At 34.7% G+C, this 16,376-nt stretch overlaps 1 protein-coding gene across 1 annotated transcript; it reads left to right on the forward strand.

Annotated features, from left to right (window-relative positions):
* Positions 1-12,575: 12,575 nt before the first annotated feature.
* Positions 12,576-14,277, forward strand: LOC131432225 (cyclin-dependent kinase 2-associated protein 1-like). Its single transcript, XM_058598365.1, has one exon. The coding sequence runs from the start codon at positions 12,653-12,655 to the stop codon at positions 13,061-13,063; it is 411 nt and encodes a 136-aa protein (XP_058454348.1). The 5' UTR covers positions 12,576-12,652; the 3' UTR covers positions 13,064-14,277.
* Positions 14,278-16,376: the final 2,099 nt, after the last annotated feature.

The raw sequence follows: 16,376 nt of genomic DNA on the forward strand, positions 1-16,376 counted from the left end.
TCAGTGGACCGTTGAAGCTGATTCGGCATTCAGAGTCTTAAAAGAAAGGTTGATTAGCGCTCCAATCATTGCAAATCCGGACTTTACTCTTCCTTTTCACATACAGACCGACGCTAGCGACCACGCTATAGCGGGTGTTCTCACTCAAGTGCAAAACGGAGAAGAGAAAGTTATTTCGTACCATTCGGAAAAACTGAAAGGCGCGGAACTGAACTACCACGCCGCAGAAAAAGAAGGCCTAGCTGCTCTGAGATGCATCGAAAAGTTCAGATGTTATATCGAAGGTACTCAATTCACATTGACCACAGATTCTTCGGCGCTTACCTTCATAATGCGCGCCAAATGGAGAGCTTCGTCTCGATTATCACGCTGGAGTATCGAACTACAGCAATACGATATGATACTCAAACACCGAAGAGGGAAAGAAAACATAGTACCAGATGCTTTGTCAAGGTCAATGGAAATAGCGGAAATGAATGCCAAATCCAATTGGTATTCTCGATTGTATACTTCAATACAGAGCGAACCCGAAAAGTATATGGATTTCAAAATCGATAACAACAAAATTTATAAATTTGTGTCCTCACAAACCGATGTACTCGATTATGTCTTTGACTGGAAGCTATGCATTCCTGAATCAATGCGAAATGAAATTTTGATTAAAGAGCACGATAATGCTTTTCATGTCGGCTATGAGAAAACGGTTGAAAAAATCAAAAAACGGTATTATTGGCCTCGGATGAACGCCGAAATCAAACGATATATTTCAAACTGCGAAACTTGCAAACGAATTAAACATTCAACAACGTCGCTAGTACCGGAAATGGGAAACCAGCGCGTTACAACTAGACCATTCCAAATTCTTGCGATGGACTATATACAGTCCCTACCACGGAGTTCTAGAGGTAACGCACATTTACTTGTCCTCATGGATATTTTTTCTAAATTTTGTCTTTTGACTCCAGTCCGGAAGATTTCATCAAGCAGTGTTTGTGAAATTTTGGAACAGTTGTGGTTTAGACGACTAGCAGTTCCACAGTTCATTATTTCCGATAATGCAACTACATTTCTATCAAAAGAGTTCCAAGGACTACTTTTGAGATATGAGGTACAGCATTGGACAAGTGCAAGGCATCATAGCCAAGCTAATCCTACAGAAAGACTAAACCGGACGATCAACTCGATGGTCAGGAGTTATGTTCGTGAAAATCAAAAACTATGGGATACCCGAATTTCTGAAGTAGAGTTCGTTCTGAACAATACAATACATTCTAGTACTAAATATACCCCTTACCGAGTAATCTTCGGTCACGAAATACCAACAAAGGGATCCGATCATCGACTTCAACCGATGGATGATCTCTCCGAGGAAGATAGAATGGGACGGATGAAAAACATAAATCGAGCAGTGTACGAGAAAGTAATCGAGCACCTTCAGAAATCGCACGAACAAACGAAAAGAAGGTACGATCTAAGACACAAAAGATACTCACCAACTTTCGATATCGGTCAGAAAGTGTTTAAACGTACATTCCGGCAGTCATCAGCTGCTGATAATTTTAACGCCAAGTTGGGTGAGGTTTACGAACCATGTGTGATAGTGGCAAAAAAGGGAACCTGCTCCTATGAAGTGAGTGATTTAAAAGGCAAAGTCTTAGGTGTTTTCTCTGCTGGTGATTTAAGAGCCTAGAATTTGAAAACGAATTAGTGAATCTGTGTTCAATGATAGCTTATTTAGGGTGAAATCATATTTGATTTTCGTTACGTATTTGGTAAAGGTCAACACTATGTCGTTTACCCGCAAAGTGATTTAAATCATGTGAGCACAGTGTTGGATTTCCGTGTTTTCCGAGAAGGAAGCTATGTAACACTTTAGCTGAGTAGTATTTCGCCATTCCTGCTCAATACGACGATTACGATACAGGTACCTGAAATAAAATACAATTATTACAACATGAGTCAAGCGTCTCTAATGTGGGTTTATTTACCGTCATGTTTCAAGATCGTTAGTTAGATTTGAACTTGGTTCAGCGGAGGTTTTATACCCATCGGATTGGAGAACTCACTATTAGTGATTTAATGATCACAATAAAACACATTACTTCACGTCAATATTATCTATAAAACATTCCTAGAAATTGATCACAATTTTACTGGTCAACAGTATAACAAAAAGGTAATATTTTCATCAAATTTGATTTGCTTCTGTTTAAGAATTAGCCTCAGACGAATTCGACGATACCTAACTCATGAAAAGATCTTTGGCCAATCTGTATCAAACATGATAAGATTCGAATCAGTGCCGGCAAACAGGCAATTCCTAAACCCGACCGAATCAAAAAACCACCATACTGTTGCACAGTTAACTCTTTGTCATAGAATTCTATTCGACCTATTGATGACTATTGTGTACTTATATATAAGCTCACGATCGTAGATCTAAGATCTATGAACGTACCCCACGCGCTACCAATTGTGTAGAAAACTTTATCGGATAATAGATCGTTTACTATCGATCGATGTTCGACATCCCATGACTCATATATTGTAATTAAATGTTCCGGAACTGTAAATAGATTTTTTCTTAGTTTTCGTATATTTTAACTAAAAAAATACATAGCGAAATACTAAATTAAAGTCAGTATAATATTGAATTAAGCTCTCTTTGTGTATGTTGTTATGCTTGTTTGATCATAACGTGTTGAGTTATATGGGTACAGGTGCGGCATTACAGTGCATTACTAAAAGTTGTCTTAAAAAAAATTATTAATTGCTTTAATAATTTTTTTTACCCGAGCTATCCGGTAGTGTGACCTTCCGTTCACTTTTCGCCTGTACATACTGCTTTATCTTAGTCCTAGGAAATAATTTACATAAATATGGGGTAAAATCACTTTATAAAAAAACAGCTAGAAAGGATATATGGAAATTATATTTAATTATGATTAAATCGTTAAAACCCTTAAAATGAAATATAAACGTTCTCAATTAGATTAAAATAAAATATATTTATTTTCAAGTATAATAAGCTAGCTAGACGGCGCAACGAACATTTTAAAACAAAGTAATCTCTACACACGTTAGGCATTATATTCAGTTTGTACAACCCTACACGCCACAACCACCTACAGACCCCAGTCATTCGACGTCCACTGAACTGAAATTGGTAACGGTTACGACAATCGTACGAAGGCGAACTCGGTATCAAGGTTCCGGGGAACTCGGGTACAGGGAAAGACTTCACTTGGTCTTACAACAGCGAATAGAGCGAATGTGTTTTTTTTCAACGGCTAAACGATAATGTTCAAGCAACCATTGAACCAATGAAGATTTATTTGAGACTCTATCGGAGTGGAACCATCAAAAACCATTCGGTTTGGCCGTGCTGGAAGCAACCATCAAGAAACGGGAAAGTTGTCATCGTGTGAGCAACGAATCGGTGGCTAACCCAAAACTCCCATCAACCAACACGTGTCCAGCGTTTCTTCGGAGACCCGTAAGCAATTTCGATCCAGTGAGACTAACTGTCGGAAGCACCCGAGTTCCCGGTTCATCGACTGCAACTATACGGCGACGATAAGTGGGGAGCATCCGAGTTCCAGAACACCGCAACCGGACGATCCAGGACCGAATCTGATAGCAGCCGGAGGTGCGCAACGGGCCCTACACTCGACACATTTTCATTAAAAACGTAAGTGTATCAAACAAATTGTAAATTAGTAGGGTATTAGGGACGTTAGGGACCATAAGGACAAAGCGCCGAATAAACTATTGTTAGGAGTAAAAAAAAAGTGATTTTCCCCCTTTCATACTGAGAAACCTCGGCGAGGATTGTGCCGACCCTGGGACTGGGTAGAGTATTGTGTGACTGAGCGGGCGGTAACGAGAGATAGTTACACAACCTACAGTGATCTTATCGTCAACAGAAGCCGAATTAGTGGCACGTTGTAAAGCTGTGTGTCACAGCCAGTGGCTTACTCGTGTCCTAAGTGATTTGGGGTGGTCATCTGATGAACCAGTCTGTTTTTATGAGGATAATCAATCTACAATAAAGATAGTGTCTAATCCTAAAAACTCCGGTCGTCTGAAGCACATCGATGTGAAGTACTTTTATATAAGGGAACTTGTAGAAAAAGCCTGTATCAGAATTGAATATGTGCCGTCCGCGATGCAGCAAGCAGACATTATGACTAAAAGTTTACCGGCTCCAGCGTTAAGAAATCAATGTGCCAGTCTTGGAATTGGAAACTGCAGCGTTTGAAGGGGAGTGTTGAATCTGCAAGCCCTGCTGTATGGGAGCAGGGCTGGCAGTGGGGGCACTGACGGTGTTTTTACAGCGGCACCCTTGTATTGAACTAGTTGTCAAACGCTGGAAAGGAATCTTTTCTATTATACACAAATTATCTCGTAACCTTAAAAGTTAAAATAAAGACCACGTTTTGTTTTTCCCATTTTAAATCCGTTTCGTTTATTCTATTAACACCTGTTATTCAGACCATTAAAACTTTTTAAGAAAAGCAAGTATGTAGTTTGAAATAGGATTTTTTTTAGTAATCACCCTATAATTTTGGAAACGGAAGTCGGATCAATATAAAATTAGGAACTTTGTATTGGACAATGTTACCTTTCATATGGATCTAAGTTTGTGAGAATCAGTTCAGCCGTTTCTGAGAAAAGTGAGTGCACTTATTTTCATTTTTTTGCACATATCACCGTGTAGTTCCAGAACTGGAAGTCGGATTCGAATAAAATTTAGGAACTTTGTGTGAGGTTACAAGACCTTTCATTTAAATCTAAGCTCATGAAAATCGGTTCAGCCATCTCCGAGAAAAGTGAGTGCAAAAAAATTAATTGACGTTGTTCTTATGCATGTACGATGTTTGAAATTGTGATTGATTGGAACGATAACGGTAATACGAATTTGACATACTTACGAACGTATCTCATACGACCGTGAATAAAGGTGTATACCATTTCCTTGAGTAACCCTTGTATGCTGGCCACGTATCACTACAGCTCTTAACCAATATTGAGAATTCAAATGAAAAATTATTAACTGATGTTTTGTATGACTTTATTTTAGTAATTGGATTACTGAAAGGATATTTTCTTACACAAAAATGTTTAGAGAAAATCAGATATTTTTAGAATATAACGTAGAAGCTCTGATTCTTTTTTTTACTAACGCGCACTCAACTAGACATTTCTTAAATTCATACATCGCTTGTCTTATACTTTTTACTGTGTATCAATAATATTGCATAGGGAAGATACAATTTACGCATTGCGCGAAATGACATTTTAGTCTATACGGGTCCTAAACTTAATTCGAAATTTCCTCAAGTGCGTTAGCAATTCTGCCTTGATACTGAATCATGTCCGCATCTGAGAAAACGGTACTCATTTGTTCGAAGGTTTCCCGTAAAAAATCTTCTCTTTTCTGACGTGTTCGAAGCATACGATCGATTTCACGCTTTATTCGTTGTCGTAATCGATTCTTCACTTTTTCCATAGCAACGCGAATGTCCTCTTTATTCATTCGCCGTCGTCTATTGAGCTCTGCATTTCGCTGCCTGCGGATGGTTTTTTGCTCAGGAGTTTCATTTTGTCGTTTAATTCGTTGCTGTAGTGTATGTCGAGCTCGACTGAGCGCTTTAGTTGTCATCTTTTTTTCAAAATCTTCATGTTGGACGGGTAGAATGGTCATTGAGCTGCTAGACTCTTTCTCGCGTTCCCGATCTCTACTGTCTTTACTATTACTGCTGACACTACTATTGCTGTTGCTGTTACTGCTACTATTTGGTGGATCAGGTTTCGATGTTTTTGTTGATGCATCGGCAGTAAAAATTGGATTCGTACTGTACAGCACATTTTTATCGTAATCGAAATGAGATTGGTAGTGATGATGATAGAAATTGAACTCTTCGATGCTGAACGGAGGTGGAGGAAAATCCATTGTACTTGGATGTTCTTGTAAGTTCACTTGAAGATACGCATATGGAGAAGAGTATCTGCTGCATCCCTCCATGGTAGTATTGATTTTGAATATATAGTTCGTGTTGTTTTAGCACAGTCAATTATACCAATGAAATGCAATTCTGAATATTTAAGCAGCAACTATTAGGACTAACTCTGTTTATTAAAAAGACATATTCCAGATTGCTAAACTTTGTAAATATTACTTTTGACATAACTGATCACCAGAGATCAGGGTTGCCACATTTAAATCTGCATTTTTCAGAAGAAAAATCTGTAAATCTGTATCGGGAGCTCAAAAACCTGCATTGAAAATCTGTATATAGAAGTGATAAGAAATCGAAACACAACGGAATGAAAAAGTCTTTAGAACCCAAATTTGAAGAAACCAAAACTTTTCTTAATCTGAATTTTATGATTTTGTAATTGAAAAAACGCTGGAAATTGTTTTTTTGCGTTGGAGCCTCTCGAAATAATGATTTGACGAAAAACTTTCGAAATCCAATCTGAAAGTGAAACTTAATCTGATTGATCAATTGGCAATCTTTACGTTATGGCCGAGGCCATCATCTTTTCATCTTATCGGAAGCAATTTTTGAAAGCATAAGCAATTACGCTACACTAGTTGTAAATAAAAGTAAGCAATAACAAATTTTTATTAGCAGATAGAACATCTGTGTTTACTGTCTTTACTCTTTTATATTTAGTTTTATCCTCTTCTTAGAATTAACACACAATCAGGATAATGTTTTCACTTTGAAAAAATAATCAATACCATTATTTAATATATTTTAACTTGATCTTTATTCAATTTTTAATCCACGCTATCAAAAATCTGTACAAATCTGTATTTTTTGCCAAAAATCTGCAAATCTGCATATACAGAATCTTGGTCACAAATTTATCTGAAAAATCTGTAAAATGCAGATTAATCTGTATATGTGGCAACCATGCCAGAGATGCCAGGAAAATATTCAAATCTCGGTTAATTTTTCAAAAGGACGTATAAGCAAGTGGCAGTTTCTCATTGTTTACTTTCTCTTCTATTAATTACCAAGCGGTTTCCACGTTTATCACTCAACTCTTTGCATGAAATGATACCCGAAACATTCGACTTTCAAACAGAATAGTGATATCGAAGAAAATCTTTTTAATCACAATAATCGAAAGAGAGAGTGATTAAAGAGAAACTGACACTTGCTTATACGCCTTAATGAAAAATCAACCGTGAAATATCTTTAGCCAGGGTTGCAACTTCTGTAAATCCGAAAAAAAAGTACACTGAGCTAAATTTTCATTTTCACATTATATGATATTCTAATGATTTTGCACTATTAGCCAATAAGTTTTATAAAATTTATATATATATATATATATATATATATATATATATATATATATATATATATATATATATATATATATATATATATATATATATATATATATATATATATATATATTTATATATATATATTTATATATATATATATATATATATATATATATATATATATATATATATATATATATATATATATATATTTATATATATATATATATATATATATATATATATTTATATATATATATATATATATATATATATATATATATATATATATATATATATATATATATATATATATATATAACTTTCAATGGAGGTCATGCAAATAGCAGATAATTGCCAACTACTACTTTTCTTTGAGGATTCAAGCTGTACTAGTATTCCATTCGGTAAGGGAGCACCTCATGATATTTGCGAAAGAGAAGTGAGATCCCGAGACTGAAAATAAAAAAAATGAATCTTACTAAACAGATAGAGTAATGAAATGTACCGGATATATATTTCATGGTTAGTTAACGCTTATCCTTGAACGAAGTTTGGATGAGCTGTCTTGTCAGCGATTTAAAATTACATTGAGATGCGAAACTTCCTGAAAAAATGGTCTGGAGCAGTTGATGAATATCGAGGACACAACTATTCACGACTTTCATCGGATTTCCATATAAATTATATGGGATATTTTTATAACTTTCATTATGATAACGTCCATTTAGATTTGACGTACACATTAAATAAAGATTATAAGTTTCCATATAATTTATATGAATTATATTCTGCGTATGATTCATATGACAAATCTAATGAATATAAATAAGATTTTCATTTCAGTGTATGTTACGCTAAACTAGAGATGCTAGATATTTTCATAGAAAATCTATATTGCCATGTATAAATAATCTGTATTAATCTGTATTCACTAATAAAATGAAATTCTTACAACAAAAATATGCCAAAAGATGTTATTTCAATAGATTGTGGTTGTAGGTAGGTACATTTAATCAATTGCTGCGCTCACAAGAATATTCAACGACGAAATTTCATGGTTTTTTGTTTTAATTTTTTTATCCACAACAATTGATTTGTAATTCCTGGGGGACGGGTATAGTGTGAAGTCGATGCCTTTCACGCAGCCTGCCTGTGTTTGATTCCCAACCCGGACATAGGGTCAGAAAGGTTAAAACCTCTATAATCGAAACAAAAAAAATTGTAATTCCATATATTTATCTAGTTTGAAAATGTTCACTTCATAATTTGACATGGAATTTCAACGCCCAATATGCAACGTCAAGTCATGTCATACAACTCTCAGTCTGACAGTAAAATTTCATGATGCCATTACTTCATTGAATATCAGTTCAAATTGGTTTCAAATTATAATGTATATGTATATCACAACAGATTTACATATTAATTTGTGATTTGTCCGTTGATTGAAAGACTTTTATTTCATCACTGAAATCAAATACTAAAACATAGCTTAGACAGAAAAGTTTATTTTTTTCTTTCTTACTTTTTGTGAGATCTGTATAAATCTGTATAAAATCTGTACTCTGTATTAAATCTGTATGAACATGTAAAATTCTGTATAATACAGATAAATTTGTATAAATGGCATCTCTGCGCTAAACTGACTTGGCGAGCAAAAAAGTAGAATACATGACATTCATGGGAATGTACACCTAACTCATGAAATGAGTGTAAAAACTGTGGATATTTAGTGGAAATCATGCTACATTATCTCTATAATTTCATATGAATATCAAATTATTTTCCATACAGATTTCAATTGAAAAACGATTGACCGAATCAAGTGTTTTGCACATACATTTGTGTTGTACTCATTTCCATTTCATTTATTAGAAAAATGAAGTGTTTAACACATGTAGTTCGATTCAATAGCAAAGCACATCACATCCAAAGGAAAAACACATCAAAGCTATTTGGCATATTGTCGCTAAACTGAAATGTAGAGGCGCTGCTTGTTTAGAGATGATACTTTCAGCAAGAGCTGTCAAATCGGTAGGAAAATTTTAAATTACTTCACCTTTTTAACGATTTCCCATGAAAAACGAGCAGATACATTTAAAAAATCATAGTAGAAGTGGAAGAAAAAATTTTTACTCTCAAGTGGTAATGTTGATCATAATTTATTGTGCGAAAAATAACGTTTATTTAGAATTGAACATTATACTTGTTTCAATACCATTTTTCAAATGCCCGTAAATAACAAATGAAACATCCAAAATAAATAGTACTCGATCGCTAAACATTCTAGTACTCGAGAAATTAACATTACACTGGTTTCTGTTTAAAAACATGTTGGTCCGAATAAACCTAACCTTAACCAATTCCACACATTTCTGAAGATTTTCCATCTTCAATCGTAGTTTACACTAAAAAAAACCTGTTATAATCCACCTAGTGGTGTAATGATGCCTTTCTCGTGTACATATAATATTGTGGTATTCTATTAAAAAATTTTCTCTTCGATTTTTGAAAGAAACCAAGAGATTGTTTATGCATAACATACAGAATAAAACAGTGTTTTGATTGCGTAAGCCATCCTTAAGAAAACGAAATGGGTTCACTGTTATATGAACTTCCGGCACCGGAACCCGAGAACCGGTATAATCAAAGTCGTTTCGTACGGCCACCAACTAACATGACACACACAAACTCTTCTAGTACGCACCCTATAACTCCGGGATCCGAAGTCGGATCCGGACGAAATTCAGGAATTTTGTATAGGATCGGAAGACCTTTCATTTGAATCTAAGTTTGTCGACCTTTCATTTTAATCTAAGTTTGTCGCCGGAACCGGAAGTCGGATCCGGATGATATTCAGGAATTCCGTATGGGACCGGAAGACCTTCCATTTAAATCTAAGTTTGTTGATATCGGTTAAACCATCGCTGAGAAAAGTGAGTGAGATCTATTTTCATATATATGACCATTGTTTCCGGTACTTCCGGAACCGGATACCAGAAACCAGGATAGCCGGACTTGGTTTGTTTAGTTGCATACTGATAATGACTATCGATTTGTGTAGTTTTGGGACCAGTTTAGAATTTTTTTTACGTTTTTTGTTTCGCCGGTTTAAGTGACGGTGTACAATATTGAACACACTTTACCCTATAACTCCGGAACCGGATGAAATTCAGGAATTCTGTATGGGACCACGAGACCTTTCATTTTAATCCTAGTTTGTCAAAATCGGTTCAGCCATCTCCGAGAAAATCTAGTGAGATTATTTGACACACACACACACACACACACTCTCTCTCTCTCTCTCACACACACACACACACACACACACACACACACACACACACACACACACACACACACACACACACACACACACACACACACACACACAGAGACATTGGTCAGCTCGATGAACTGAGTCGAATGGTATATGACACTTGGCCCTCCGGGCCAATTTTCACTGGTCGGTTTTTCAAGTGATTGCTTAACCTTTCTATATGATAAAGGCAAAAAGTAGTAGTAATCATTTTGAAATCGATTTTCTTCTACTCCGAATTTGCTTACATTTCTGATATCTATTAGTACTATATAATAAACAAAAAAATCGTTGCAAATCACTACTGCTGATATTGTAATTTTTACCGCGATAAGATAGCGACAAAGTGCCGCAATGATAGTAAATCTGTCATTCGCATCGATTCAACCCCTTCGAGACCACGAGCCAGAAAAATATTTTTTAAATTGACCGTTACAACGACAAATTTCTATTACCAGAATAATTATTATTTAAACTTCAATCATAATGAATCCATTTTGATAATGTTTATGTGATCTGCATCGGTTACAACTTGCACGGTTTTTTTTTCAAGCGTGTGCTACTTATTATAAATGTTTTTTATTTTGTTATTAGTATGTTTCCTTTTCATTCATATTTTGTATTACGCCTTGGTCGTCAAAACCTCGTGCTTTATTCGAAACATGGTCGATTTTATCTATAAAAATAAACTATCACAAAAAATTGTAAATCGTCCACTCTAAAAAGTTGGTCGTCTTTGACAGATATGTATCTGTTGATCATTATTTTTACGTTTCGTCTTTGACTCATCAGTGCAGAGCAGTTCAAATTGAACTGCTTAGTGCTAAACTCGGCAGTTCAATTTGAACCGTTAAGCAGACGTAAAGTTTCTGCTACTTACAGAACACTTTTTGTTTTGCAACGAAGTGCAATGTTTTTTCTGACGTGCCGAACGAAAACGTGTTTTCGACTATCTGTTGATGCTTTCAATGAACAATGAAATAACACTTGTCGCTAAGTAATAGAACCAGATGAAACTGCAATTGACCTCAATCCACCAGTCGATTAAATTTTCTTGTAGCTCTAATGCTAGTTAATTTCAATACAACAGACAGCGAATGGGTTAAAACAACTGTCCAATATTCTGGCAGAGATGCCAGGTAAAATTTTGGGCGTCTGCATACTAGAAATGCTCATATGCGAGCTCAAAGTATAAAATTATGTCGAGAAAAACCAAACAATAATCCTACAGTAATTGCAAAAGTCATCAAATTGGACGATTGTTTATAAAAACTTCGAAAATCTGCAAAAAAGTCTGCTTAATTGCAATGTCAACTAACAACCGAAATTGCAAATTTACATACCAATTTGCAAACCTGGCATCTGTTGTTCTGACGCTCATTACTTCGCAATTCTGCGACGAATCCGTCGCATTCTATGTCCGGCTGAAAACCACTATATGAAAATTTTCGGAAGAATCCTTCTTTTCTTGGTTCCATTTTTCATTGGTAGGTGTCGCTACCGGTAATTCAGTTTTGCGACAATGTGCCAATTGAAAAATAATATAATCTTGCATTTTAGAGAATTTGCACATGAAACTTAAAACAAATCGCTTTGGTTATGGTTATGGTGCAAATTTTTATCAGTGTATTTTTCGATATAGATATCAGAGTTACCATATTCACAGATTTTTCTATAAAACCACTGATTTATGACCTACTTTTCCACACAGATTCTGTGTCACAGAACACAGATTTTATCAAAATTCACAGATTTCTACAGATTTTAAAGAATATTTCATAAAAATTGATTGGCAGATTTTTGAAACGTTTTTCGCAGATTATGATCGGAAACATACCACGCAGATGGTACACAGATTTTTCAAGTTGAAACACAGATTTTAAAATGGCAACTCTGATAGGCATGTTTTGTTCAAGCTTTCCACTTAAATAATCAGAAGTTAGTAGTTTTGAGTTTTTCTTTGTGATTGATTGGTATTTTTGCTTTCCATAGTTCAGGTATATTTTTTATTTTACCAGAGAATGGATTACGTCGACATACAAGCAGTGGAATCTAAATTGACAGATGTTACTGTAACGGCAATTCCTATTGCAACTAAAAATTCTACCAGCAAATCAAACTTGTGCATTGGACATGGTAATCAACAGCTTCATCCGCAGCATAGTCAGTCACAGAATTTATCTTCGATTGTTGCGATTCCAACAATAAACGCTACTCCAGTTTCTAACATGAACCAATTTTCAATTGGGTGCAATACCAGCCTGACAAAATACGCTCAGCTACTAATGGTCATCGAAGAGATGGGTCGAGACATCCGTCCGACATATTCTGGCAGCCGAAGTTCTGCAGAACGTTTGAAAAGAGGCATAGTTCATGCGAGAATCTTGGTGCGTGAATGTTTACTAGAAACTGAACGGTCCGCAAGACAGTAATTCTTTCACGGAATCAGGTCTACAATTTTATGACAATCTATCCAGCTACTATCCGATGAAGTGTGATCTTTGAAGATTAAACAAAATATCTGGGAATATGAAGTACAAAACAGCCTTAATCCAAATAGTATATTGTTTCAGTGACTTTCATAAACCAAATTGATTACATACATAAATAAGTCAATACGTTGTTAGCACTTAGAGATAAGTACATTCTCATATATATATGTAATATTCGAAAATTTTTGGTATATGTGGAAAGGTAGAATGCACTCTGTATTTTAAGAAGTTGGTTTCGATTGTTCAATAAAAGACAATATACTTAAGTTAATAAAAAAAAACTTATGCAATGAACATAATTAAGAATAATGTTCCGAAGAAAACATTTTGAATTTCGGTACCGAACGATGCAATCTAGGACAATATATGCGTTTCTCATGAACAAAAGAGATAAGTTGTTTATTATTATCCATATATCGGTATAATTGTAAGTTTATCATATCACACTCATCAAGTGATATATTTTAAAAGCTAGCTTCTGCAATGATGGAATTTTTGATTTTTACCGATAAAGGTCTATTTAAACATCGATTTGGTTCAATACACGGAACTGTGCCGTCCCTGAACTGGACCGAAGAGGTAGGGTGGGCTGCTCTATATTTCATGTTTTTATCTAAGACAAGACCTGACATCTGGGGGGGCTGCTTTTGTTCCAAAATGGACCAGTTTCTGATTGGCTGATTTTGATGTTGCCACCTGCACATTGTGAAAAGGAAAAACTTTTGCAGGGTACGCGAGCAATGATGCCAAGCATAAAGAAAATCAGAAATCAAATTTATTAAAATGTATAATTTTAGCTCACCAATGAAAATGAAAATTTTCGGAGAATGTTTCACTTTTTTTTCAATCTCATTGGTAATAAATGTTTATAGTGGCAGGACTGTGTAATTAAAATAGGCATCAAGCCGTTTTTCTTTTTAGTGAATTTAAGTGTAACCAAAAAAGATTTGTTAAATTAGTGTAAACTCGAAAGCGTGTTTAGTTTTACGAGAAGAATGAACTGTTGTGTTCCACACTGTGGTGGCATTAAGCATTTCTATCCAAACCTGACTTTTTCCGGTTTCAAAAAGATCCGTTAATACGTCAACAATGGATCCGATTTTTCGTTCAACATGAGATATTTCGTGTTTTGTCATTAAAGCTCTATTAATTGTTTTTAAGCATAAATATATAATAAAGAAATGCATTCACTAAAACATGTTTTATGTTTATTTCAAATCAAAAACCTAAAGTCTAAAAATTTAAATGTAATATTTTTTTCCTAGCATAGTTATTAGAAAAAAACCTGTAAATATGGCTACACTGTAGCCGATACGTTGGTATTTATTCCACAGGGCGAAAATGACGAGAAGGATGATTCGGAAGGAAGAATAAGAAGCCAGTTGTCAGGTCTTGTCTTAGAATATACCAATAGAGAAATTAAAGCCTGCAGACATTTTTTTGGATTTACAGACTTTTGGCAACCATTTCTAAAGATATTTGAAATTTTTACCTGGTGATGCTCAGGGATGTCAGGTTCACAGATTAATCTGTGTTTCACAGATTTTGAATTTTCTGAACAGATTTTAAAAATGACACAGATTTTCACAGATTTCTGAAAATGATCACAGATTTTCACAGATTCTTGAATAAATCACAGATTTTCAAGGAATTTGGGAAATCGAACACAGTTTAGCACCAAAAAGTACAGAGCGATTGAGGAAAAAGGTACAGCGCGTGTTGGTAGTGAGACCTTTTTTTTTGCTCACCAAATTGATTTTGAACTGCTATTGGGGCACGGAAAACGATCATAGATTTTCACAGACAGGTTTTGGTTTAATCAGATTTTTAAAAAAAATGACCTGGCATCCCTGGTGATGCTCGATATGTGAAGTGATAAAAACCTAAGACAAGACCTGACAACTGGCTTCTTATTCTTCCTTCCGAATCATCCTTCTCGTCATTTTCGCCCTGTGGAATAAATACCAACGTATCGGCTACAGTGTAGCCATATTTACAGGTTTTTTTCTAATAACTATGCTAGGAAAAAAATATTACATTTAAATTTTTAGACTTTAGGTTTTTGATTTGAAATAAACATAAAACATGTTTTAGTGAATGCATTTCTTTATTATATATTTATGCTTAAAAACAATTAATAGAGCTTTAATGACAAAACACGAAATATCTCATGTTGAACGAAAAATCGGATCCATTGTTGACGTATTAACGGATCTTTTTGAAACCGGAAAAAGTCAGGTTTGGATAGAAATGCTTAATGCCACCACAGTGTGGAACACAACAGTTCATTCTTCTCGTAAAACTAAACACGCTTTCGAGTTTACACTAATTTAACAAATCTTTTTTGGTTACACTTAAATTCACTAAAAAGAAAAACGGCTTGATGCCTATTTTAATTACACAGTCCTGCCACTATAAACATTTATTACCAATGAGATTGAAAAAAAAGTGAAACATTCTCCGAAAATTTTCATTTTCATTGGTGAGCTAAAATTATACATTTTAATAAATTTGATTTCTGATTTTCTTTATGCTTGGCATCATTGCTCGCGTACCCTGCAAAAGTTTTTCCTTTTCACAATGTGCAGGTGGCAACATCAAAATCAGCCAATCAGAAACTGGTCCATTTTGGAACAAAAGCAGCCCCCCCAGATGTCAGGTCTTGTCTTAGGGTATATTGTCGCTAAACTGAAATGTAGAGGCGCTGCTTGTTTAGAGATGATACTTTCAGCAAAAGCTGTCAAATCGGTAGGAAAATTTCTAATTACTCCATCTTTTCAACTATTTCTTATGAAAACGGGCAAATTCATTTGAAAAATCATAGTAGAAGTTGAAGAAAATGTTTTTACTCTGAGGTGGTAATGTTGATCTTAGTTCATTGTGGGAAATCTACCGTTTATTCAGAATAGAGCAGTAAACTTGGGTTGATACCAATTTTTAAATGCCTGGAAATAACAAATAAAGTATCCAAAATAAACAGTTTTCGATCGCTATACATTCTAATATTCGAGAAATTTACATAACACTGGTTTTTGTTTAGAAAAATGTTGATCCGAATAAACCTAACCTTACCCAGTTTCACACATTTCTGAAGATTTTCCATGTTTAATAACAGTTTACACTAAAAAAAAAGTAGTAGTAATCACTTTGAAATCGATTTTCTTCTACTCCGTGTACTTCTATTGCTGATATCTATTTGTACTATTGAATAAACGATAAAAATGTTGCAAATCACTACTGCAGATATGAAAAT

The sequence above is a fragment of the Malaya genurostris genome, chromosome 2, assembly GCF_030247185.1.
Source record: "Malaya genurostris strain Urasoe2022 chromosome 2, Malgen_1.1, whole genome shotgun sequence".
Lineage (NCBI taxonomy): Eukaryota > Metazoa > Arthropoda > Insecta > Diptera > Culicidae > Malaya > Malaya genurostris.